The sequence below is a fragment of the Lynx canadensis genome, chromosome B1 (assembly GCF_007474595.2).
Source record: "Lynx canadensis isolate LIC74 chromosome B1, mLynCan4.pri.v2, whole genome shotgun sequence".
Lineage (NCBI taxonomy): Eukaryota > Metazoa > Chordata > Mammalia > Carnivora > Felidae > Lynx > Lynx canadensis.
Window position 1 is genome coordinate 63,403,526 of NC_044306.2, and position 25,089 is coordinate 63,428,614.

The following is a 25,089-nucleotide window of genomic DNA, read 5'->3' on the forward strand; positions in this document are numbered from 1 at the left end:
GGGTGGCTCAGTCGGTTAAGCAGCCATTGAGCATCTGACTCTTGATATCAGTTCAGGTCATGATTCCAGGATTGTGAGGCTGAGCCCTGTGTCAGGCTCCATGAAAACACGGCAGAGCCTGCTTAAGATTTTCTCTGTCTCCATCTGTCCCTCTTCTCTGCTTGCGCTCTGTCTCTTACCAAAAGTTAAAGAATTAGAAGCATTTTGGTTTTGGCTTACTTACTGTATTTGAAATTTTCATGATACTTACAGCTCAGTGTATACAAGTCATATTTAGTTAAGCATAACTATTTGAGTTATGAAACACAAAAATTTTGTTAACACCTCACTGGAAGAGAAAACAGTGTGGAAACTGACATATTAACACATTCTCCCAGGAGACGTTACATTAAAAATAGAAAAAGTGAGGGGCACCTAGCTGGCTCAGTTGGTGGAGCATGGATTTCGTGATCTTGGGGTTGTGGGTTCGAGCCCCACCCTCAAGTATAGTGATTACTTAAGAAATACAAATCTTTAAAAAAGAATAGAAAAATTGAGAAATGTATACATACCAAAATATTTTTTACTTTTATCCATTACCAAGTTAAAAAACTTTAGAGAATTTTCTATAGTTACTTATTCCATAGCAAGTGACACAAAACAGTTGATACTAGATCTTTTGAAAACTTCCGAAAATTGAGTTTGTAATACTTCTTAATATGTAGTCGGGAGATGGAATAGGTAGTTTTTGTTTTTGTTTTTTTTTTTAACATTTATTCATTTTTTGAGAGACAGAGACAGAGCATGAGTAGGGGAGGGGCAGAGAGAGAGGGAGACACTGAATCCAAAGCAGGCTCCAGGCTCTGAGCTGTCAGCACAGAGCCCGACGTGGGGCTTGAACTCACGGACCATGAGATCATGACCTGAGCCGAAGTCGGACACTTAACCAGCTGAACCACCCAGGCGCCCCCACATGGATAATTCTTATGGATTAGTAGTGTACAATTAAATAGCAAACTTCCAGATGAGGTTGAGAATTCTTCTGCAGAGCAGTTGACAGGGACTGGAGCCTGAAATCAGCAACCTCACTACCACTTACCAAAACTCCTTGGAATCCAATTATGATTTTATAGAAGAATGAGAGCTTAAATGTGAAAAGAAGCCAGGGCTAGAATCCAGTGTTCTTTCCATGAACATTCTGGCACAGTGGAAGCCAAGAACAGAAAATGGGATACAGATCTAGAGTTTAGGGAGTGAAGTCATTTTGGGAAGTGAGAATGAGGAGAAGAGACAAAGCCTGGAACTCAGGCTCCAATGTGCTAAAACAAGGTTCTTGTTACCAGATTAAACTTACTAATTTTTTCCCTTTGCCTCAGGCTCTAACAAGGCTCAGTCAGTTCTTTATCTAAAAGTTTGATATTTTGTTCATTATGCATTTTTGGTGGTGCTAATTTTTTTTTTTTTTTTTCAAAAATGGTGCTAAAATGTTACTTATCTTGATCAGTGAGGTTTTGAGCACACCCTTAAATTTTGTGTCCACATATTCTAGTACTGGCCCTTTGAAGGAGTAAAAATAGTGCAGAAATGAGACCAAAGCCTGCACTGACTTCAGAGTTTGGAAGGAACTGAACCAAGAGAGAGGGATCAGCATTTCCAATTCTTATTTGGTTCATCACTCTCCATCTGCTCCCTTCATTGACTTACTTCATGGTTCCAAATTGGGCTGGCACCATTACTTCTGGTCCCTTTAACTATCTTTGTTTTTTTTTTTTAACGTTTATTTATTTTTGAGAGAGCATGATGGAGCGAGTGGGGGAGGGGCAGAGGAAGGAGACGAGGATCCGAGGCAGAGTCCAATGTAGGGCTTGAACTGGTCAACTGTGAGATAATGACCTGAGCTGAAGTTGGCCACTTACCTGCCTGAGCCACCCTAACACCCCAACCCTTAACCATCTTGATTAAACTATGTAAAATCCGTTTTCCTTCAGGTTCTGAAAAGATTAGAAATTACAAAAAACTTTTAAGAGAAAAATAATAAAACACGAAATCATAGGGAAAGTTTAAAGCCTACATCTTTGGGGCACCTGGGTGGCTCAGCTGGTTAAGTGGCTAACTCTTGACTTTGGCTCAGGTCGTGTTTCCAGTTTTGAGATCAAGATTGAGATTCCCCTCCCCCCAACTTCCCCCATCAGGCTCTGTGCTGGGCGTGGAGACTGCTTAAGATTCGTGCTCCCTCTGCCCCTCCCCCACTCATAACCACGTGCACACTCCCTCTCACTTTCTCTAGAAACAACAAAACAGGTATACATCTTTGACATTCCTGTTTCCCCTTCCATGTCACCGGTGAATAAATTTGGTTCCATTGTCATGGATTCGTTCTTGTATGCCACTTTCAGCATACCTGATTTTTTTTCAGATTTTATTGCTGGGTTTTTGTAGATGTTGAGAGAAATTTTGCCCTTACTTTGATAATCCTGAATTAAGTAAAAAACTGTAGTGGCAAGGTATATATCAAGGAACAAACAATGGAAATAAAGAAAAGTATCAGAACGATTTCTACCATGCTGTGCTCAACACTTTGAACATTTCTTATACAGAATAAGGACAAGTAGACACTCGATTGTTTTATTGAAAACTCGCTGCAGTTGTATGAGCAGTTATCTACAACCATTTAATTACATTACAATGGTATGGTTGGTTTTTAACTTTGTGAATGTCAGTCTGTACTTGAAATAGTATTGGCTTGTATTCAATGAGACGTATTTTAACTGTATAAAGTATTGCTTTTCTTTTTTTGCACAAAGTATATGAACAAGTATATGTTTTAAAAATAAATATAACTGATAATAGCTTATGTTCTATCAAAATGCACTTGTGTAAAGAAATTACGATTTATCCAGAAAAGCATTTATAATTTCCCCAAAATTAGGGGCGCTTGGCTGGCTAAGTTGGTGGAACATGTGACTCTTGATCTTTAGGTTGTGAGTTCCAGCCCCACGTTGGGGGTAGAGATTAATTAATTAAAAATAATTTTAAAAAAATTTTGTATTTATTAAAAAAAAATTTTTAATGTTTATTTATTTTTGAGAGAGAGAGAAACAGAGCGTGAGCAAGGGAGGAACAGAACGAGAGGGAGACACAGAATCTGAAGCAGGCTCTAGGCTCTGAGTTGTCAGTACAAAGTCCCACGCAGGGCTGAAACTCACAGACAGCAAGATTATGACCTGAGCTGAAGTTGGACCCTTAACTGACTGAGCCACCCAGGCTCCACCAAAAGAAATTTTTTTAAAAAAGAATTTCCCCAAAATATCCAATTTAAATGAGGTAACAGATTTCATAAAACATCTTTAGTGTTTAAAGTTAATTACAATTCTTTCTATAAACACTTTTCATCCCAAAAGATGCCATTAATAAACTGTGAAAGGGAGATAAACTGTGATTTCAGAATTTCTGTCTCAAATTCTTTAGAGTATACCAATCCCAAATTTATTTTAGCAAAATAAGGGTTAATGGCTTATGGCTTCTCCTACTCTATAATGTTTACAAAGCAAAATTTCTAATCAAGAAAAGAATTTGTAAATTTCATACCTGGAATTAACTTACAATAAAATAAAAACATTATGGCATTGAGTGATCTTTTCAATGAATACAAATTAAGAGTGTATCTAACAACTTGGAAAGATCTAACAGAACTTCAAAGGAAATCAAACATTGGCTTCTTATAATTACATAATGAGAAATAGATTCAGAAATGATCATTTCAGTTAGTTTTTGAAACTTTCTTTACGACTTTATGAATATTATTTAAAATAAAAAATACTTTCATAAGCATTAAAGCCTATAACTTAAAATTGGTAGCAGTCGGTAGCTTATTTCTTAGTCTCTCTCTATAAAGAATCAATGAACCAATTAATTTATCCCTATTCTGTAAAGCCAAATGACCAATGCATTTTATTTCAGATTTGGCATTTTTGGAAAAAATCACTCAAACACATAAACACTTATTTTAATTTTGGAGAATTATAGGAATATGAAAGAAAAATTTTAATTCTTGTACTTTTGATTATTACAGAGTTCTAAGACATTAAAAAGTATATTTCTTTTTCACTCACCTAAGAATAGTAATATACAGAAAAAGATGAGAGATTTTGTTACATAAGCAAATAACTGTGCTTCGGATTGGAATTGTTTTTGAATTTATGTTATTTTCCCCTCTAAAGAGAAACCAGGAAAAAGAGAATCCTGTAAAACTAAGAAACCATCGCAGGTGCTTTCAAATGATTCCTTTTTGTACAGGAACTTCTAAGCAATCACACTATGGTGTGGGTGGGTATGTTTTATCCACTCCTCTTCTGGCAGACCAGGTGAAGTTAGCTTAAGATCTATATTGGGGAGACAAACAAGAAAGAAACACATTATAAAAAGAAATGCTATCCAGCAGACTAATTTACCCATGCTTAATTTTTTTAATAGATAATGAGTTTTAAAAACTTAACAAGGCTTTTCAGTGCTGAAAGCAACTTTGTATTTTCTTACCTTTCAATATGAAAATAGCACCCATATTTCTTCAAAGGCCTGAATTCATGTTATTAAAGAGATTTTTTTCACTAAATTATTTTTCACCTATTTGCTCAATTTTCTTAATATTTTTGGATTTTGATTCCTCATATTTATACCAGCTAAGATAGTTTATTTTCCTTAATATTTTGGATTTTGATTCCTGATATTTATACCGGCTAAGATAGTTTAATTTGGAGCAGGTCAACAAAAACATACCAGAGCCAATATCTTTTATCAAGTAGGCTCCATGCCCCACCTGGGGCTTGAACTCACAACCCCAAGACCAAGAGTCACACGCTCCACCAACTGAACCAGTCAGGCGCCCCCAGAACCAATATCTTAATTTGAGGTATTTTAACAGATAAAATGGTCCCTAGGAATCCTTTAATGTTGTGAAACTATTTAATAATTAGTACTTAGCAATAAGTTTTAACTATATGGTAGAGCAACATATTAACTTTTTTTTTTTTTAAGAGAAAACGGATCTTTTACAAGAAGACAAATCACTGGTATCAAGGTTTCCTAAGCAATTTGTTTTGTCTCCCTCCCGAAGACGTGAAGGCAGCCCTTTGCTTCATTTTTGGAAGCTTCCATCTACTTAACATTTCCCTTTCCTGACAGTCATGATGGGATGGCAAAAATAATTCAGCAGTGAAAAGATGCAGGTATGCCTCTTCTAGAAATCACCTCAGACTGCCTAAATTTTGAACATAAAAATAAGATGGGTATTTTGCTTATCAGATTAGCAAAGATTAAAAACATTAATAACACCCAGTGTTGGCAAAAGTGTGGGGAATAAGCATTCTCACAACCTGCTATTGAAAATGCAAGGTGGTGTAGCTTTTCTTTTTCTTTTTTTTTTAATTATTTTTAATGCTTATTTATTTTTGAGAGAGAGAGACAGAGAGACAGATACAGAGACAGAGTGCAAGCAGGAGAGGGGCAGAGAGAGAGAGGGAGACAACGGATTCCGAAGCAGGCTCCAGGCTCCAAGCTGTCAGCACAGACCCCGATGCGGGGCTCGAACTCACGCCATGAGATCATGACCTGAGCCAAAGTGAGATGCTTAACCAACTGAGCCACCCAGGTGCCCCCCCCCATTTTTTTTAATGTTTATTTATTTTTGAGAGTGAGAGTGAGAGAAAGAGAGAGAGAGAGACACAGAATCCAAAACAGGCTCCAGGCTCTGAGCTGTCAGCACAGAGCCCGATGTGGGGCTTGAACCCACCAACTGAGATCATGACCTGAGTTGAACCAACTGAGCTACCCAGGTGCCCCAGTGGTGTAGCTTTTCTGGAGAGCAATTAACCACTAGGTATCCATGTTTAAAATATGCATACATCAGAAGTGCTTGGCTGGCTCAATCAGTAAATCCAGCAACTACTGATTTCGGGGGTGGTGAGTTCAAGCCTCACGCTGGATGTAGAGCTTACTTAAAAGAAAAAAAATGCATAACCCTGAGGGTTCTTAAACAATAATATAAGGAGCTCTTCTTCCCAGTGAACCAACCTTAGCTGGTGAAAATTTTCTTTAAAACGAAAAGTCTCTAGGGGCACCTGGGTGGCTCAGTCAGTTGAGCGTCTGACTTGGCTTGGGTCATGATCTCACGGTTTGTGAGTTCAAGCCCCGCGTCAGACTCTGTGCTGACAGCTCAGAGCCTGGAACCTGCTTCAGACTCTGTGTGTGTCTCTCTCTCTCTCTCTCTGCCCTTACCTGCTTGCTCTCTGTCTCTCTCTCAAAAATAAATAAACATTAAACAAACTTTTTTTTTTTTAATTTTTTTTTCAACGTTTATTTATTTTTGGGACAGAGAGAGACAGAGCATGAATGGGGGAGGGGCAGAGAGAGAGGGAGACACAGAATCGGAAACAGGCTCCAGGCTCTGAGCCATCAGCCCAGAGCCCGACACGGGGCTCGAACTCACGGACCGCGAGATCGTGACCTGGTTGAAGTTGGACGCTTAACCGACTGCGCCACCCAGGCGCCCCCAAACTTTTTTTTTATTAAAAAAAAAAAAAAGAAAAGTCTCTGGAAATTTAAAGTCTCTAGAAATTGTCTGAGGGAATAGAGCAAATGGGGCAATACTAATTCAACTGCTCTAAAGGGAATGTTTGTGTCCCCCAAAATTCATATGTTGAAACCTAACTGCCAATGTAATGGAGGTGGAGCCTTTGGGAGGTGAGTAAGCCACAAGGGTAGGGCCTTCATGATTGGGATTAGTGGGTGCCCTTATAAAGTAGAACCCAGAGGGCTCCTTAGCCCCTTACATTATGTGAGAAGATGGACATCTATGAACCAGCCTCCATGACTGTGAGAAATAAATTTCTGTTGTTTACAAGCCCCTAGTCTATGGTATTTTGTTATAGCAGCCTGAACAGACTAAGACCCCAGAAAAATCTACTAATGACAAGAACTGGAAATGGTAAATAAGAAGGCTAATATAACAGCAACTCTATAAATAGATATTTCCTCTCCTTTCTTCTCTCAGGCTTAAAAGGCCTAAAATTGTAGAAAGTAATAATTTTAACAAAGTTGTATGTGTAATGTATGTAGATGTAATATGTATAACTATGCTGAAATTAAAAGAGGGAAGAGAGAATATAGCTATCTAGGTATTTCTATATCTCACTGGACTTAAAATAGTATAATCTGAAGTAGATTCTGATAAATTCAGATATATATTATTTAAGTCCTAGGGCAACCACTAAGAAAGTAAAATAGATATATAGTTGATCCTTGAACACAGATTTTTTTAAAAATTTTTTTTAACGTTTATTTATTTTTGGGACAGAGAGAGACAGAGCATGAACGGGGGAGGGGCAGAGAGAGAGGGAGACACAGAATCAGAAGCAGGCTCCAGGCTCTGAGCCATCAGCCCAGAGCCCGACACGGGGCTCGAACTCACAGACCATGAGATCGTGACCCGAGCCGAAGTCGGACGCTTAACCAACTGAGCCACCCAGGCGCCCCTGAACAACGCAAATTTTAATTGCACAGGTCCACTTATACACAGATTCTTTTTTGATATGGTGCTATAAATGTATTTTGTCTTCCTTATGATTTTCTTTGTAACATCTTTCCCTCTACCTCATTTTACTGTAAAAAAATACATTAGATGATACATATAACATGAAAAATATACATTAATCATCTGTTTATGTTATCAGTAAGGCTTCCCATCAACAGTAGGCTATTAGTTAAGTTTTGGGGGAGTCAAAAGTTATACATGAATTTTTGACTGCCCATGGGGTCAGTGCTACTAACCTCTGTGTTGTTCAAGTGTCAACTGTACCTCCAATCATATCAATAACATTAAATGTGAATCTGGGGCAACTGGCTGGCTCAGGCGGTAAAGCATGCAACTCTTGACCTCAGGGTCCTGAGTTCAAGTCCAATGTTGGGCATGAAGCCTACTTAAAAAAAATGTGGATCTACTAAACAAGCCATCTAAAAGGCAGATCTTGTCAGCCTGAATAAAAAAACAAGCAAACAAACAGAAACAAAACAGATAAACATAGGGGAAGGGAAGCAAAAATAAGATAAAAACAGAGAGGGAGGCAAACTGAGGGTTGCTGGAGGGGTGATGGGCATTAAGGAGGGTGTTTGTTGGGTGAGCCCTGGGTGTTATATGTAAAGTGATGAATGACTAAACTCTATTCCTGAAACCAATACTACAGTATATGTTAACTAACTTGAATTTAAAACAAACAAACATGATCCAACTCTATGCTCTGTGTCAGAGACACACAGATTCAAAGTCACAAATAGGTTGAAAGTGAAAGGATAGAAAAAGATAGGCAAACAGCAACCATAAGACAGCTGCAGTAGATATCTAATGTCAGACAAAATAAACTGTAAGACAAAAAATGTTGTTAGAGACAAAGACATTTTATAATGATAAAAGGGTCAATTGAGGAAGATAAGAATTATGAAGATACATGCACCAAAAAACAGAGCCCCCAAAATACATGAAGCAAAAACTGACACAATTAGAAGGAGAAATAGATGATTCAGCAACAGGATGAAGTTAGAAATCAATAGCAAATAAATACGAAAAATTCACAAATATGTGGAAATAAACAGCACATTGCTAAACAACCATTAAAGAAGAAATCACAAAGGAAATAAGAAAATACTTTGAGATGAACATGAAAACATGGGATGTAGCTAAAGTAATGCTTAGAGGGAAATTTATAACTAAACATCTGTATGAAAAGAGAAGACAGAGCACTTGGGTGGCTCAGTTAGTTAAGCATCTGACTTTGGCTCAGGTCATGATCTCACAGTTCATGAACTCGGGTTCCGCGTCCCAAATCGGGTGAACACGAACACGAGCCCCGCTTTGGGTGAGTTCAAGCCCCACTTCAGGCGAACACAAGCCCTGCTTCGGTTGAGCTCTACTTCTCTCTCTCTCTCCCCCTCCCTCTCCTTCTGCCCCTCACTCACTTGTGCCCTCCCTTTCTGTCAAAAAAAAAAAAAAAAATCTCATCACCTTAACACACTAGAAAAAAGAGCAAATGAAACGTAAAGCAAGGGGCGCCTGGGTGGCGCAGTCGGTTAAGCGTCCGACTTCAGCCAGGTCACGATCTCGCGGTCCGTGAGTTCGAGCCCCGCGTCAGGCTCTGGGCTGATGGCTCAGAGCCTGGAGCCTGTTTCCGATTCTGTGTCTCCCTCTCTCTCTGCCCCTCCCCCGTTCATGCTCTGTCTCTCTCTGTCCCAAAAATAAATAAACGTTGAAAAAAAAAATTAAAAAAAAAAAAAAAGAAAGAAACATAAAGCAAGCAGAATAAAGAAAAAAGTAAGGATGAGAGCAGAAATAAATGAAAAACTATAAAGAAGAAAAAGAACATACCTAAAGTTTGTCCCTTGAAAAGATCAACAAAATTGATAAACCTTACCTAGACTGACCAAGAATAAAGACTGAAAATCCTAAACTCAGAAATGAAATAGAAAGCATTACTGTTGATTGACATTACAGAAAATGTTTTAAAAGATTATAAGGAAATATTCTGAACGACTGTGTGCCAAAAAATTAGATATTTTAGATGAAACGAACAAATTCCTAGAAAGACACAAGCTACCAAAATTGCTCAAGAAGAAATTAAAAAAAAAAAAAAAATTTTTTTTAAGTAAGCTCTATACCCAACATGGGGCTCGAGCTTACAACCCCAGAATCAAGAGTCACAGGCTCTACTGACTGGGCCAGCCACGCACCCCAGAAATAAAAGACTTGAATAGGCTTATAACAAATAAAAATTACATCAGCAATTTTTAAAAAATTTCCCACAAAGAAAAGCCCTAGGCCAGATGGCTTTGCTGGTGAATTTTACCAAACACTTAATATGTTTTCTTCCAAACATTTAATATTTAATATGACACATGATTTCAATAGAATAAAGGACAAAAATGCACCATAATCTCAACAAATACACTCCTCCTTCACCATAAAAACTCTCAGCAAACTAAGAATAAAAGGGAACTTCTTCAACCTAATAAAGGACAGATACAAAGACCCACAGTTAACATACTTAATGGTAAAAGAATGAATGCTTTCCATCTATAATCAGGATTAAGACAAAGATGTCTGTTCTCACCACTTCTATACAACATTGTACTAGAGATTCTAATTAGGGCAATTAGGCAAGGAAAAGAAATAAAAGACATCCAGATTAGCAAAGAAGTAGGGGCGCCTGGATGGCTTCAGTTGGTAGAGCCTGTGACTCTTGATCTCGGAGTTGTGAGTTCAAGCCACATGTTGGGTGTAGAGATTACTTAAAAATAAAACCTTAAGAAAAAAAAAACGAAAAAGAAAGAAAGAAGTAAAAGTATCTATTTGCTGATGACATGAGCTTATACATAGCAGGTCTACTAAAAACTATGAGAATGAATGAAAAAAAAACCTATGAGAATTAATAATTTCACTAAGTTTACAAGAGATAGGATCAATACACAAAAATTAAATTGTATTTCTATACATTAGCAATGAACAATTCAAAAATAAAATTAAAATTCCATTCACAATAGCATCAAAAGAATAAAACACTTAGGAATAAATTAAACTAAGTAAGTGTAAAACTATATTCTAAAAACTACAAAACATTGCTGAAAAAAACCTGACTAAATGGAAATACGCCCCATGTTCTTGCATTGGAAAACTTCATTGTCAAATGGCAGTATTTCCCATATTGATTAACAGATTCAACACAGTCCCTATGCAAATTCCAAATTCCAGCTAGCTCTTTGCAGAAATTGACAAGCAGATCTTAAAATTCATATAGAAATTCAAGGGAATCAGCATGACCAAAAATCTTAAAGAACTACAAATTTGGAGGGCTCACACATGCCTTTTAAAAACTTGCCATAATACTACAATAATCAGGACAGTACAGTATTAGCACAAAAAATGGCATTTAGATCAATGAAATAGAACTCAGAGTCCAAAAATAAACCTTGGCATTTATGGACAATTAATTTTCAACAACAGTGCCCACATAATTAAATAGGGGAAAAGAACAGTGTTTTCAACAAATGGTGCTAGATTTGGATAGCTACACAAAAAGGAGGCTGGAACTCCTGTCCTCACACTATGAATAAAATTTAACTCAAAATGCACCATAAGAGACACAGGGCTGGGCCAGTCCATAAAGCATGCAACTCTTGATCTTGGAACAGTGAGTTTGAGCCCCACATTGGGGTAGAGTTTACTTAAATAAATAAAAATAAGAATTAAAAAAAAAATAAAGGGATCAGAGCCATAAATGTAAGTGTAAAACTAGATAACTTTTACAGAAAATATATGTGTAAATTATATTTGTAACCTTGGATTAGCCAATTTGATGCCTAAAGTACAAGCAACCAAAGGAAAAATAGACAAACTGGATTGTAACAAAACTAACAATTTTTGTGTTCAAGGAGAACACCCAGAAAGTGAAAAGACAACCCATAGAATGGAAGAAAATAATTGCAAATCACATCTCTAATATGGGCCTTGTATTCAAAATATAAAGGATTCCTACAACTCAACAATAAAAAATACAAGCCAATTGAAAAACGGGCAATGGATTTAAAGAGACGTTTCTCCAAAGATAGACAAGTGGCCAGTAAGCACATGAAAAGATTCTCAACATCATTAGTCATTAGGGAAATGCAAATCAAAATCACCATGAGATAGATACAGTACTCTCCTCTTATCCCAAAGGATACATTCCAAGACCCCCCAGTGAATACCCGAAACCATGGATAGCACCAAATCCTGTATATACGATGTTTTTTCCTATTCACACATATCTGTGATAAAATTTAGTTTATAAATTAGGCACAGTAAGAGATTAACAAGAACTAGTAACAAAATAGAACAATTATAATAATAAGCTGTAATAAAAGTTATGTGAATGTGGTCTCTCTTTCTCTCAAAATATCTAATTATACTATACTCACCCTTTCTTGTGGCAACGTGGGATGATAAAATGTCTACGTGATGAGATGAAGTGTGGTGAATGATGTAGGCATTAGGATATCGTGTTACGCAACTGTTGACCTGAAGATAGGTTAGAAGGAGGATCATCTGCTTCTGAAACACAGCTGACTACAAGTAACTGAAACCACGGGCAACAAAATCGTGGACGAGGGGGGACTACCGTACCAACCTCTAGGAAGGTTATAATAAAAAGTGTTGGTGAGGATGCAGAGCAATTGGAACACTTATATACTCCTGGTAGGAATGTAAAATGCAAAATGCTGCAGCCACTATGGAAAACAGTTTGGCAGTTCTTCAATAAGTTAAACATAGAATAACCATATAACCAGCAATTTCACTCTTAAGTATATACTCTAGAGAATTGAAAGCATATGTTTGAACAAAATTTTTTTAATGTTTTATTTATTTTTAAATGCTTATTTATTTATTTATTTTTGAAAGAATGAGATAGAGAGCAAGCAGGGAAGGGGAAGAGAGAGAGGGAGACAGAATCCCAAGCAGGTTCTGTGCTGTCAGCACAGAGTCCCGTATGGGGCTTGAACTCCCCATCCGTGAGATCATGACCCGATTTGAAACCAAGAGCTGGACACTTAACCCACTGAGCCACCCAGGCACCCTTGTTTTATATAGTTTTGAACAGGGGAGAGGCAGAGAAAGAGGGAGACAGAGAATCCCAATCTGCACTAAAAGTGCAGAGCCCAACATGGGGCTCAAACATGGGGCTCAGACTCATGAACCATGAGATCATGACCTGAGTCAAAATCAAGAGTTGGATGCTTAACTGACTGAGCCACCCAGGTGCCTCTCAAACAACAACAACAATTTTAATGTTTATTAATTTTTGAGAGAGAGAGAGAGCGTGAGCAGAGGAGGGGGAGAGAAAGAGACAGAGGATCTGAAGCAGGCTCTGTACTAACAGTAGAGAACCTGTTTGAGATTCTCTCTCCCCGTCCCTCTCTCTGCTTCTCCCCTGCTTGTGCTGTCTCAAACTAAATAAACTTAAAAAAAATTATAAACAAATGTTCAGAACAGAATTATTCCTAATAACCACATAGTGAAAATAAACAAAATGTGATTTTTCTATAGAATGGAATTTTATTTAATCATTAAAAAAGAATGGAGTACTGATACCTGATACTATATGGATGGGTCTTGCAAACATTAGGCTAAATGAAATAAGCCAATCACAAAAGAAAAAATTATATATATAAAAGTATATAAAATGTCCAGATCTGTAAGCAAATCTGTAAGATGAAAGTAGGTTAGGGGTGCCTGGGTGGTTCAGTCGGTTAAGCATCTGACTTTGGCTCAGGTCATGATCTCACAGTTCGTGAGTTCGAGCCCCGTGTCGGGCTCTGTGTTGGGCTCTGTGCTGACAGCTCAGAGCCTGGAGCCTGCTTCAGATTCTGTGTCTCCCTCTCTCCCTGCATCCCCCACGTTCTATCTCTGTCTCTTAAAACTAAATAAACGTTAAAAAAATTAAAAAAAAAAAAGAAGAAAAAATAGGTTAGTAGCTGTGTGGGATTAGAAAGCTGGGGAGAAATGGGGAGTACCTGCTAAGATGTATGAGTCCATTTTTATGGGGTGGCGAGCTTGCAGCCTGCTTAAGATTCTTTCTCCCTCTCTCTTTGCCCCACCCCTACCTGCTCTCTCTCTCAAATAAATATTAAAAAATATTATTTAAAAAAATTGCTAAAGGATCTTGAGTGGTATGAAGCGATAATATGAAGAATGGATAAAAGAGAAGCAAAAGTAGATATGAGGAGGCTGGTGCAAGGCAGACAGTAATACACTTGGGTGGTGTGAACTGGAGATGAAATAACTTTGGAACTGAGAGACTGAACACACAAATGGACAATGGCCATATGTTAAAATAGAACTCTGAACCACAAACTCTACAGCAACCAAAGCAGGAAGTCAAACCATAACCTCTGTAGCAACTGGGCTCAAATGGCTTGAACTCACAAACCGTGAGATCATGACCTGAGCCAAAATCAAGAGTCGGACACTTAACCAACTGAGCCATCCAGGCGCCTCAATACACCACTATAAAAAAAAGTAAAAGTAAAAAAAAAAAAATACATCCAAGGGTGAAATGTATTGCAATAGTTAACAGTAAGTGATTTTGTTCTTCTCGTCACCCAAATAGCAACAAATACTCACTTGCTGTTATCGAAGAATAATATTTTTCAAATGTTACTGGTATGTAATAATAAAGTTCACCAGATATCAGTAGATCACTAATTGAATACATCTCTGAGAACAAATTAAGGCAAAAGATGTGTTACAAAGATATTTTAGATGTCTGAACATGATAGAGTACTTTAAGTACATATCTGCAGAAATAATTATTATACACTTTGTAACAATAAATCGGTTCCCAAAGTGAAAAAAAAACTCTGAAATTAGGCTTTAGTCTACCATATACACATTTTGGTAGGGGAATATTTATTATAATACATCATCTATAACATAACTACAGTTTCTAGATTTATATGTTCAATATGTATTATTTTTTTTAATATATTATCATTAAGGCATGATTTTTACAGAAAAGTTTTATTTTATCACTAAGCAACATTAGGGATTTTCTCAGAGCATGGTTTCTGGACAATGGACTATAATTAACTGAGAAAACAGTAATTTTCTATATTTCATTTAGGTTTAAAAAAATTTTTTTAAGATTTTCATTTAGTTTCAAGTAAGAGATCCTACATATGTCATCATCCATGCAGAAATCCCCTACATTTAGGGCCATTCACACATTATAAAGGTTTATACTTTAAGGTTTAGGGGCCAGATCTTGCCTTTCAAGGAGCTGACATTCCAATACTGATAAAAATCTGGCAAAATACAGTAGAATATGATAGCTTTGAAAATAATACTTATAAAAATGCTGTAATTGTTGAGAGAGTGGAAGGTAATTTTAAGCTAAGTGGATGAGGGTGTAGGCCTCATTTTAAAGAAAATGGAATTTGTGGGGCGCCTGGGTGGCTCAGTTGGTTGAGCGTTTGACCCCGGCTCAGGTCGTATCTGGCGGTCTGTGAGTTCCAGCCCCACATCGGGCTCTGTGCCGACAGCTCAGAGCCTGGAGACTGTTTTGGATTCTGTGTCTCCCTATCTCTCTGACCCTCCCTTGTTCATGCTCTGTCTCTCTCTGTCTCAAAAAATAAACAAACGTTAAAAAAAATTAAAAAAAAAAAAAAAGAAAATGGAATTTGGAAGAGATCCCTTTGGGAGGGGAAGGTTTTGAACTTAATGAGATGAGGGAAACAATTCCTAGGAGTAGAAACACTTCCAGCACAGAGATAGAAAATCAGAATTCAGTCTGGTAGTTACTGTTCAGTTATTTCCTGAAAATGTGTGTTGGGTCTCATTATAGGTAAGTCTTAAATGCTAAGATAATAACTAAAAGTTTCATTTCATTTCTCTCAGCAACATTTATGGAGTGCCTGCTGTATTCGGGACACTTTTTCATCAGCTAATGTTACAAAGATCAATACAACCCACTGTTGAGAGGTTAACCGAGCCACTCCCAGCTACTGCTTCTCGGCATCCATTTTGTGTGGCTAAGTGGCCTGAAGGGGCCTTGCCGGGACACTTAAGCCCCTCCCGCAGGCTCATATGGATAGCAGCCACAGAGTCACAAGCAAATACAAGCTTCTGATATCACTTCCCCAACAGCCCTTGTGATCAAATCTCCCTTGCCTCCCAGGGCCTGTATTATCTTAAGTACCCATTAGATAAGAACAATGTGGGGCCACCCTCCACCTCCATCCCCCATCCAACCCCCCCTGCTCTTTTGGTTTGAATTGATCAATGAGACCCCAGCCCAGGAACCCAAAAGCACTCCACCCACAGTCCCTAATAAGGCATGTGCTCTAGGTCTGCATTCTCCCTTGACCCCCGCCCCGCCCCATGTGGCCCCTCTAGGCTGGCTGTGTACTTCCTCCAGGACCCAGGAGTGATAAACATCTCTATTTCAATTTATCTTAGGTCAGCTTTTGAACTAAGGCTTACCTGGCTCATTGTTCTGTACTAGGTGCTCCGCTTTAACAAATTTTAATTTAACAATGTCAGAACACCCACATTCTGCCTTCAGGGAATTTACACCATGTGGAGGAAGGAAGGGAGGAGTCTGCCAGTTAACAAGGTGCAGTGAGTCAAGTACTTTGACAGAATTACTCAAATAGGTTGAGAGCAAAATGTAGACATCTAATACAATTTGTATTACACTCAGGAAAGGTTTCTTTCTTTTTTTTTTTATTTTTTTTAACGTTTTTTATTTATTTTTGAGACAGGGAGAGACAGAGCATGAACAAGAGAGGGTCAGAGAGAGAGAGACACAGAATCCGAAACAGGCTCCAGGCTCTGAGCTGTCAGCACAGAGCCTGACACGGGGCTCGAACTGACGGACCCCGAGATCATGACCTGAGCCGAAGTCGGCCACTCAACCGACTGAGCCACCCAGGCGCCCCTCAGGAAAGGTTTCTTGAAGGATGAATAGTGAAGAAAAGGGGTGCCTGGCTGGCTTAGTAGGGCATGCGAATCTTGATCTCAGGGCTGTGAGTTCGAGCCCCACATTGAGGGTAGAGATTATTTAAATAAATAAATCTTGAAAAAAATTAGTGAGGAAAAGAGTAAAGAAAGGCCATTGCAGGCAGACGTATACCTTGAGAGTTCACCAAGAGGTGAAGAATAGACTAATTTTAAAGTAACGTTAATAATAATAATTCTAGGGGCACCTGGGTGGCTCAGTCAGTTATGCATCTGAACAGTTCAGGTCATGATCTCTCGGTTTGGTTTGTGAGCTGGAGATTTGCATCAGGCTCTCTGTTAGCACAGAGCCTGCTTCGGATCTTCTGTCTCCCTGTCTCTCTGCCCCTCCCTCCCTTGCACTCTCTCTCTTTCTCAAAAATAAATAAACATTAAAATAATAATAATAGTAACTCTAGCTACTGTCGATTTAGCAGTTACCATGTGCGAAGTATGGTAGGGCAAAATTAATACCATTACTAGCTCCATCTTAAATGTCTGGAAGTGGAGGGAGGCTTAGAGGGGACAAGTGACTTACCAATGACCACTGAACGAGCTTGTGGCCAGAGCTTGAATCCATGCAAGCCAGTCCTGATTCTTTCTTATCCCCTTTAGAAGAGGGAAGGAGAGAGGAGATGACAGATGATGCTGGAGAGGTATATTTTGTAAGGTGTTGTTTGTTAAATTATGGGAGTTCTCACCATCCTGAAGGCTACAGGGATAGTTAAGAATTTTAATCAAGATGTGACATGATAGGATTTACACTTTAGAAAGATCGGGTGATAAAAGAAAAAATGGATTTTCCAGAATCAGAACTGGAGCAGTGATTAGTTAAGGAGTTGAAGTCATGCTGGATAGATGTAACAGGTACTAAGATAATGGTAACAGAGATGAAAAGGAGGGAGCAGATTTTTAAAAATATTTCAAGGTAGAAATGACTGACCTGGGACAAGGTAGAAATGACTGACCCTATAAATGTATATCGTACATTAATTGCAATGACCTGGGAAACCAAATAGAACTGAATATAGGGCACCAGCTCAAAAATCTACAGTGCAACAGTAAATTGTATATTTCATAGCACAGTGCTTGATACATAACAAACATCTAATATATGATAGCTCTACAATTCTCCAAATTCTCAGAACACAGGAGAAATACCTGAGTGGGAAGAATTGAAGAGTTTACTTTTCAGTATGCATTCATTCATCAGATATTTCTGTGGAGCTTATTAGAATCACTGGGCATATAGCTGTGATCAAAACAAAGTCCTTGTTTTTTATGGAAATTACATTCTAATGAAGAGAGGCAGATACTAACTAAACAATAACAAGGTAAATATATGTTATGTCAGATGGCACTAGGTGTTACAGAGTGAAACAAACCAGGAAAAGGGAAATAGAAGTATCTTGGGTAGAATGAGGTACTGCTTTTTTATAGTAAGAGTTTACTTTGGTATTGCTCTTTAAAATAAAGGATCAGGGAAGTTCTTCCTGATGACAACCATGATATTGGAACAGAGAACTGAGTTACAGTGATAAGCTGTGCAGAAGCCATGCTAGAGATTTGCAAATGCACTGCAGACGTGAACTTGAAGTGACTTAGAACAGCTAAGGTGATTCCAAGTAGGCAACTGGACACCCTATACATGTCCTGAAAGGAATAGTGATTTGTTTCAGAGATTAGTAATCAAAAAGGAGCATTGAAACCAGGGAAAATCCATTCACTATTTGACCTATAGCAAGATAGCTGAGACCAGAACCAAAATGTGTTCACTGGATTGAAAAGAAAGTCACTGGGGATCTTTCCCTGAATGTAGTGGGAGCACTGTATTGAAGTAGATGGGAGGAAAGGAAACAGCCATCTTTTTAAGAAATTCGGCTATGTAGAGAAGAACATGGGCTAGTCACTAAAGACCACCGTGGAGTCAGTGGTGCACCTGTTTTCCTCATTTTAAAAGGTGAAATAGATCAGCTTTGATATATTGAACAATCTGTAGAAAGCGAGTAACGGTTAGATCAGTTTCTTGAGATGTAGAGAGATTAAGCATACCCAGGAGAGGAACCTCTTAATAAAAGACTCCAAAGGGAAAATAGAAGTATAGCAGATGTAAATGTTTGTAGCTTGAGGGCAGAGTCTGATTTTAAAGCTTGAAGATCTCCATTTTCTCTGGGAAGAGAAATCTCTTGTTGTCAGTTGGAAAAGGTTAAGAAGTTCAAGGAAACTAGAGGTTTAAATAGAGCTGAACGGGAGTCAGAGGTACCTAAGAGTAAGCTGAAGAGTTTTTCCCAGGGGCGCCTGGCTGGCTCAGTTGGAAGAGTGACTCTTGATCTTGGGGTCGTGAGTTTAAGCCCCAAGTTGGGTGTACGCATTACTAAGAAAATGAAGTTGAAAACTTAAAAAAAGGAAGCTTTTCCCAGAAAGTCTTGCTAACATTGTAGATAAAGTGCTCCACAAAAGTAGAGATTCTGTGCTGAAGACAGTTGGCTTTCAGTTCAGCCCGAGAGTCAGCACGGAGTGAGCAGGGCCAAGACAATAAACAGGACAATTGCAGAAAGAGTTGGCAGGCACGGCTAGAGATTTGGTCAAAGGAGTCAGAAGCCCGTAACTTTGAGGGGGTAAGAATAAGGCAGGAAATAGAGAACTAGAAGTACTTAACATTTTGAATGGTCACCAAGAGTGATATGAGAGTATTAGCTTGTCTCAACTTAAAATAATGTATTAGAATGTACCTTTACCAGGGTGCCTGGGTGGCTCAGTCGGTTAAGTGTCTGACTGTTGATCTCGGCTCAGGTCACGATCTCACAGTTCATGAGATCAAGACCCCCGTCAGGCTCTGTGCTGTCAGCGCAGATTCTCTCTCTCCCTCTCTGTTTGGGATTCTCTCTCTCCCTCTCTCTCTGTCCCTCCCCTGCTTGCGTTTTCTCTCTCTCAAAATAAATAAAGAAATATTTTTAAAATGTACCTTTACCAAAACCTTTTCATAGCCATTGCCTCTGGGAAATGACTGGGAGACTCACCTTTGACTTTACATTCTTTCATACTGTTAGGAAAAGATTTTACACCATGAACACATGCCACAATTATTACTAAAAAGCTAGATAGGAGCACTTCGCTGGCTCAGTGGAGCATCTAACTCTTGATCTTGGGGTTGTGAGTTTGAGCCCCATGTTGGGCTAGAGATTATTATTATTTTTTTAAAAGTGTATTTATTTATTTTGAGAGAGAGAGAGAGAGACAGAGTGAGTGGGGGAGGAACAGAGAGAGAGAGAAAGAGAGAAACCCAAACAGGTTCCATGCTGCCAGAACATAGGCGGATCTGGGGCTCGAACTCAGGAACCATGAGATCACAACCTGAGCTGAAACCAAGTCGCTTAACTGACTGAGCCAACCAGGCTCCCAGGGATTACTTTAAAAAAAAAAAAAAAAAAAAGCTAGAATATGTATGTATGTAGATTTTATGCTTGGAAGAGGAAAATCATTAGAATCTAAAGGTCCTACCTACCTCATTTTCCACTCTAAAGCTCTCACATTAACCTGCAAAGTTGATTTCCTGACACCCTTTCTCTTGTTTTCCTCAACTCTAATTCACTTAGGACTGAATGTGATGCCAACACACTTCAGCAAGAAAAAATAATTCTCAAGAGAATGAATTTTACACAGCACAGATTTTTCTATTTAATTAACTCAATTGGGGGCGCCTAGGTGACTCAGTCGGTTAAGCATCTGACTTTGGCTCAGGTCATGATCTCAGTTTGTGGGTTCGACCCCCGCATCGGGCTCTGTGCTGACAGCTCAGAGCCTGGAACCTGCTTCGGATTCTGTGTGTGTGTGTCTCTCTCTCTGTCCCTCCCCTGCTCATGCTCTGTTTGTCTCTCTCTCTCAAAAATTAAATAATAAAACATTAAAAAAATTTAATTACTCAATTGTGCAAGTTATGAAATGTCACTGAGGATCACTGAGAGGACTCCAGGAGCTGGTGAAATTGACAAAGTAAAGATAATAATAGTGCATTCCGATTATAGGAGCTAAAAGTCTAAACTACTTTAAAAGGTTAATCTGGAAAATTTCCAAAGTTAACTGCTTACTTTACCTATCCTTTTACAGTCTTACATGTCCCTAACTGAATCAAATCAAATGTGTGATTTTTATCTAAAACATACAGAAAACAGGGACGCCTGGCTGCTCAGTCAGTAGAGCAGGCAACTCTTGATCTCGGGGTCGTGAATTCAAGCCCCACGTTGGGCATAGAGCTTACACAAAATATAAAAAATAGTAAGTAAATAAAGAAATAATAAACAAACAACACATGCAGAAAACAGAGGGGGATAAATAAAAGGGAGGTTCTGCCTTAAAGTTCTGCTACTTAAGTCTATAGTGATTTACTTGGTTCTCAAGTTATGTTGCAGGACATACTAAAAAATATGAAAACTTTAGGACAATGAGAACTATGCTTTCATATTTGAAGGTAGCATTTGTTATAATAGCACTCATTTTTTAAAGTTTTTTTGTTTTTTTGTTTTTTTTTTTACATTTTTAGTTATTTTTAAGAGACAGAGAGAGACAGGGCACAAGTTGGGGAGGGGCAGAGAGAGAATGAGACACAGAATCCGAAGCAGGCTCCAGGCTCCGATCTGTCAGCACAGAGCCCAACGCAGGGCTCGAACCCACAAACCATGAGATCATGACCTGAGCCAAATTCGGACGCTCAACCGACTGAGCCGCCCAGGCACCCCATTATTATAGTACTCATTAAGCAAGATCTTGAAAAATTATCTTAATATTTATCCTGCATTGGCTCTTACGCTATCTCTGGATTAAAAAATGGGAGTTTTATACATTCTTCAAAGAACATGTAACTGGAATGTAGGACTAGTCTAAACACGGACAAAATGGATGCCGTAACCTAAGCAGTTCTTTACAGCTATCAGCCAAATTTTGTAAAGGATTGCTGTTAGTAAATGGTTTACATGGCTTGTATTTAAATTTCCCTTTGGTTTATAAATTTGGTTTATAGATCAAAATTTTCCTTAACTTTGAGAATTCAAATATTTGGTTTATAGATCAAAATTTTCCTTAACTTTGAGAATTCAAATTTCATTACTCTATCTTGTGTACTTGCAACCCTAGCTTTTATGGCAGGTGGTTTGTGGAGAAAGCTGATACAACCTGTGGCTAACTGAGGGCTTTTATTTGTGTTATGCAAGGTATCTTTCCCTATATATGCAGGAATTCTCTTGCTACTGTGAACCTCCTCCTCTCCTCTTTGTTATTTGTGGGGGAGTGCTGGGAAAGTCTTGAACTTCTCCACTCCTCCTAAGCACAGATTTTACCACTATTTGTATATGAGACTGAAATGCATTAGTGACACACGCCAAAGGATTTGTTAGCATAGAAAATCTTTTAAAGCATGTTTTAGTCCCTATTAATTGGCTTCTCAGGAATTTCTTACTGTATCTTTCCGGATGTCTCCACCAAAGCTATTTTTCATATTTTGATAGCAAAGGTTCATTTGTTACAGATACAGGTGTAGAGAATTTGGCTTTTTGTCTTAGTCTGCTTGACAAGTGATTACTGAATTGCTCTTCCTTCATTTACTGTGTTACTACAGGACGTTCACCAGGTCTGAAACGCATGTATTAAACAATAGGCATGACAACCATTCTTTCCTCTGAATGAATGAATAGTGCCATAAACACTACAGTCTACAGACCAACTGAATAAGCTAATTTAACAATTGCCTGTGTATGTTAACCAGCTGAGGGATATTTCTACAGCATTTTTTTCAAGGATGAGATGTTTTACAAGAATTAAAGAGCTTAAAATAATTACAACGCCAAGTCATTTATTTTTTAGTATGAAGAAATACAAACTTGGGCAGTGTTTGAAGTTAATTGATTCAAGCAGTGTTAATGGTGGTGGTGGTAGAATATCACTGGCCTTTCAGTGAATGTGGAAAAAAAAAGAGGGGAGAGGAGCAAAATTCTATTCAGAATTTACCCTTAAAGATGCAACAACTATCAAGACCAATTCTATGAGTAAGGCTGGAAAACTGCCATGCTATTAATATTAAATTGATTTTATGCATTAAAAGATATATTGTCAAGAAAAATAAACTATTTTAATACATTATTAGAATATCAAGGATAGGATGTCATTTGCATGGTGTCATTGGACAAATATGTCCAAATGCTTTCAAGGATTCAGTGGTCTTGGTGGGAAATGTGCTTGTTCTGGAGAACATACAGAGCTATTCAGTGTTTTTCAAAACACATGTTTAAAGATACTCTCGGGGCGCCTGGGTGGCGCAGTCGGTTAAGCGTCCGACTTCAGCCAGGTCACGATCTCGCGGTCCGTGAGTTCGAGCCCCGAGTCGGGCTCTGGGCTGATGGCTCGGAGCCTGGAGCCTGTTTCCGATTCTGTGTCTCCCTCTCTCTCTGCCCCTCCCCCCGTTCATGCTCTGTCTCTCTCTGTCTCAAAAATAAATAAACGTTAAAAAAAATTTAAAAAAAATAAAAAATAAAAAATAAAAATAAAGATACTCTCAAAATTATGTTCTCCTGGTATGTGATTTTTTAATTATGAAAGTGTTAAACACAAACAGTGGTATTAATACCCATACAACTATCTCTCAGAATCAAAAATTATCAAGAGTTTCCTACAATATTATTCACTGTTTCATTTGTTAGTATGCATCCCTCGAACTGATATCACCTTAAAAGTATTATCACATATTACAAAATATAAATAAACTTTCTTTGATATATCTCATCTGGAACATTGCCTAAATTCAGTAAAACAATTTCCTATCAGAAATACCTCAGGGGAAGGGCACCCGTGAATGGAGTGGCATACATCTCCTCTGAAGGCAGTTGTGTCTGTGCAATTTTCTTTTCAACGCCAAATTAGCTGAGGGGAAAAAAAAAAAAAGGAAATATTAGGAGCATTTTTCAGAAAATGAACTGTTATTTAATCTGGAGAATGTAAGGGAATATTTTGGGTCCAAACTAAATTGTGAGTATTTGCTACTTGTTCCGATGTGATTGTGACGTACAAATTAACGTGATGCAAAAACCAAAAGCATTTTCCTAACAGTTCATGTTAATAGCAGGATGTAGCAGTCATAACCTCCTCCTTCTACGGGACTTCTTCCTAAATGCTTCTGGATCTTTCATCTTACGTGCTGAGTTAATCACAGGTATTTTACAAGAACATTGTCCAAGGTATTCTGTAGTTCAGAACAGTTTGATTAGCAATTGCTATAAATTGGAAGAAGGGGTCAACTGCTTTCTGAATTGCTGACTTGGAAATTTTCTCTTATTTATGTAAAAGGGCAAACCAGGGGACGTCATCCGAAATAACCTCAGTGATCAAACTTCTGTTTAACTAAAAGGCAGAGACTGAATTTTTAACCAGTTATGCACCATTGTCTGGTCTAAATGGAGAAGTACATTACCACCCAAACAATCTAACATATTTGGAATGGATATTACCACCTTTCTATTTAAATTTGGGTTTGCTCTTTCCTGAATAAGAAAACGTTTTTGTTTTTTTTTACACATGTCAGTGCTTTGAAATCTTAGATATTTGGTTTTGAAGTAAAAGCACATTAGAATAACTCTACTTACTAAATTCCTGTTGGTTAAAACCACAACAGATACTATCTTTGAAAAATGTGTCAAGTAAATTAATATTACCTTGACCATAAATATTTTTCACATTTTTGGCTCTATAAGCACAATAATACTAATACTTTTATTTTTTAAGTGAGACATCGAATTATATAACCAAAAATAAAAGCTATAATAACCTGTTACAGATTTTATCTGTATTTTGTCACATGGTGTTCATGTTGTTAAATCAAGTTGTTAACGATGCCCCACTCTAGTCAGCAATATGTTCTTCCAATAAACTGCTTTGGAGTTTGTATTTTACCCCAAAATCTGTAAGTTTGTTAACCTCTGTAATCAGTAGAACAAACGGTTCTATTTCTTTTTACTTGTAAGGACAACATATCTAAAATAACAGTAATCAATTTTCTCTGAATTTAGAAAAACAGTGGCAAAATATTTATCATTTTAAAATCCATCAACTTTTAAAAATATACAAATAATAGATCTAAAAGGATAGATGACATACTTCCGAAAGCCAACCAACCCATTTACCCCCAATACCTCTAAGCACACCTAAGTGATTTTCAACAGGACGTAATCATGCTCAGACCCACGAACCCAAAGAGGCATAAACAAGTTACTCGGTACAAATGTACCAAAGTCCTACCTGGTCTCTGTCCGTTGATAAGAAGAAGACTCATCACAAAAATAAAAAATACACAAAAGAATTGTTGCAACCTCATTTTTCTGCCGCACGGAAGCGGAGCAATAGCTCTCAGTGTAAACCAAACAATCTTTGAATAGTCTGGGCAATATCTGTGTGGCTTTCCTCACATTCTAATGACGAGCCTCAGAGAACTGCCAGCTGCATTTTCCAGAAAGGTTAATGATCACATCAGACAAGGTTACTGGTGCTGTGGTCGA

At 38.0% G+C, this 25,089-nt stretch overlaps 1 protein-coding gene across 1 annotated transcript; it reads right to left on the minus strand.

Annotated features, from left to right (window-relative positions):
- Positions 1 to 3,981: 3,981 nt before the first annotated feature.
- APELA (apelin receptor early endogenous ligand) lies at positions 3,982 to 25,089 on the minus strand. Its single transcript, XM_030311889.1, has 3 exons — positions 24,833 to 25,089; positions 23,372 to 23,461; positions 3,982 to 4,361 (listed from the first exon to the last, which is right to left on the minus strand). The coding sequence occupies exons 1-2, from the start codon at positions 24,906 to 24,908 to the stop codon at positions 23,373 to 23,375; spliced, it is 165 nt and encodes a 54-aa protein (XP_030167749.1). The 5' UTR covers positions 24,909 to 25,089; the 3' UTR covers positions 3,982 to 4,361; position 23,372.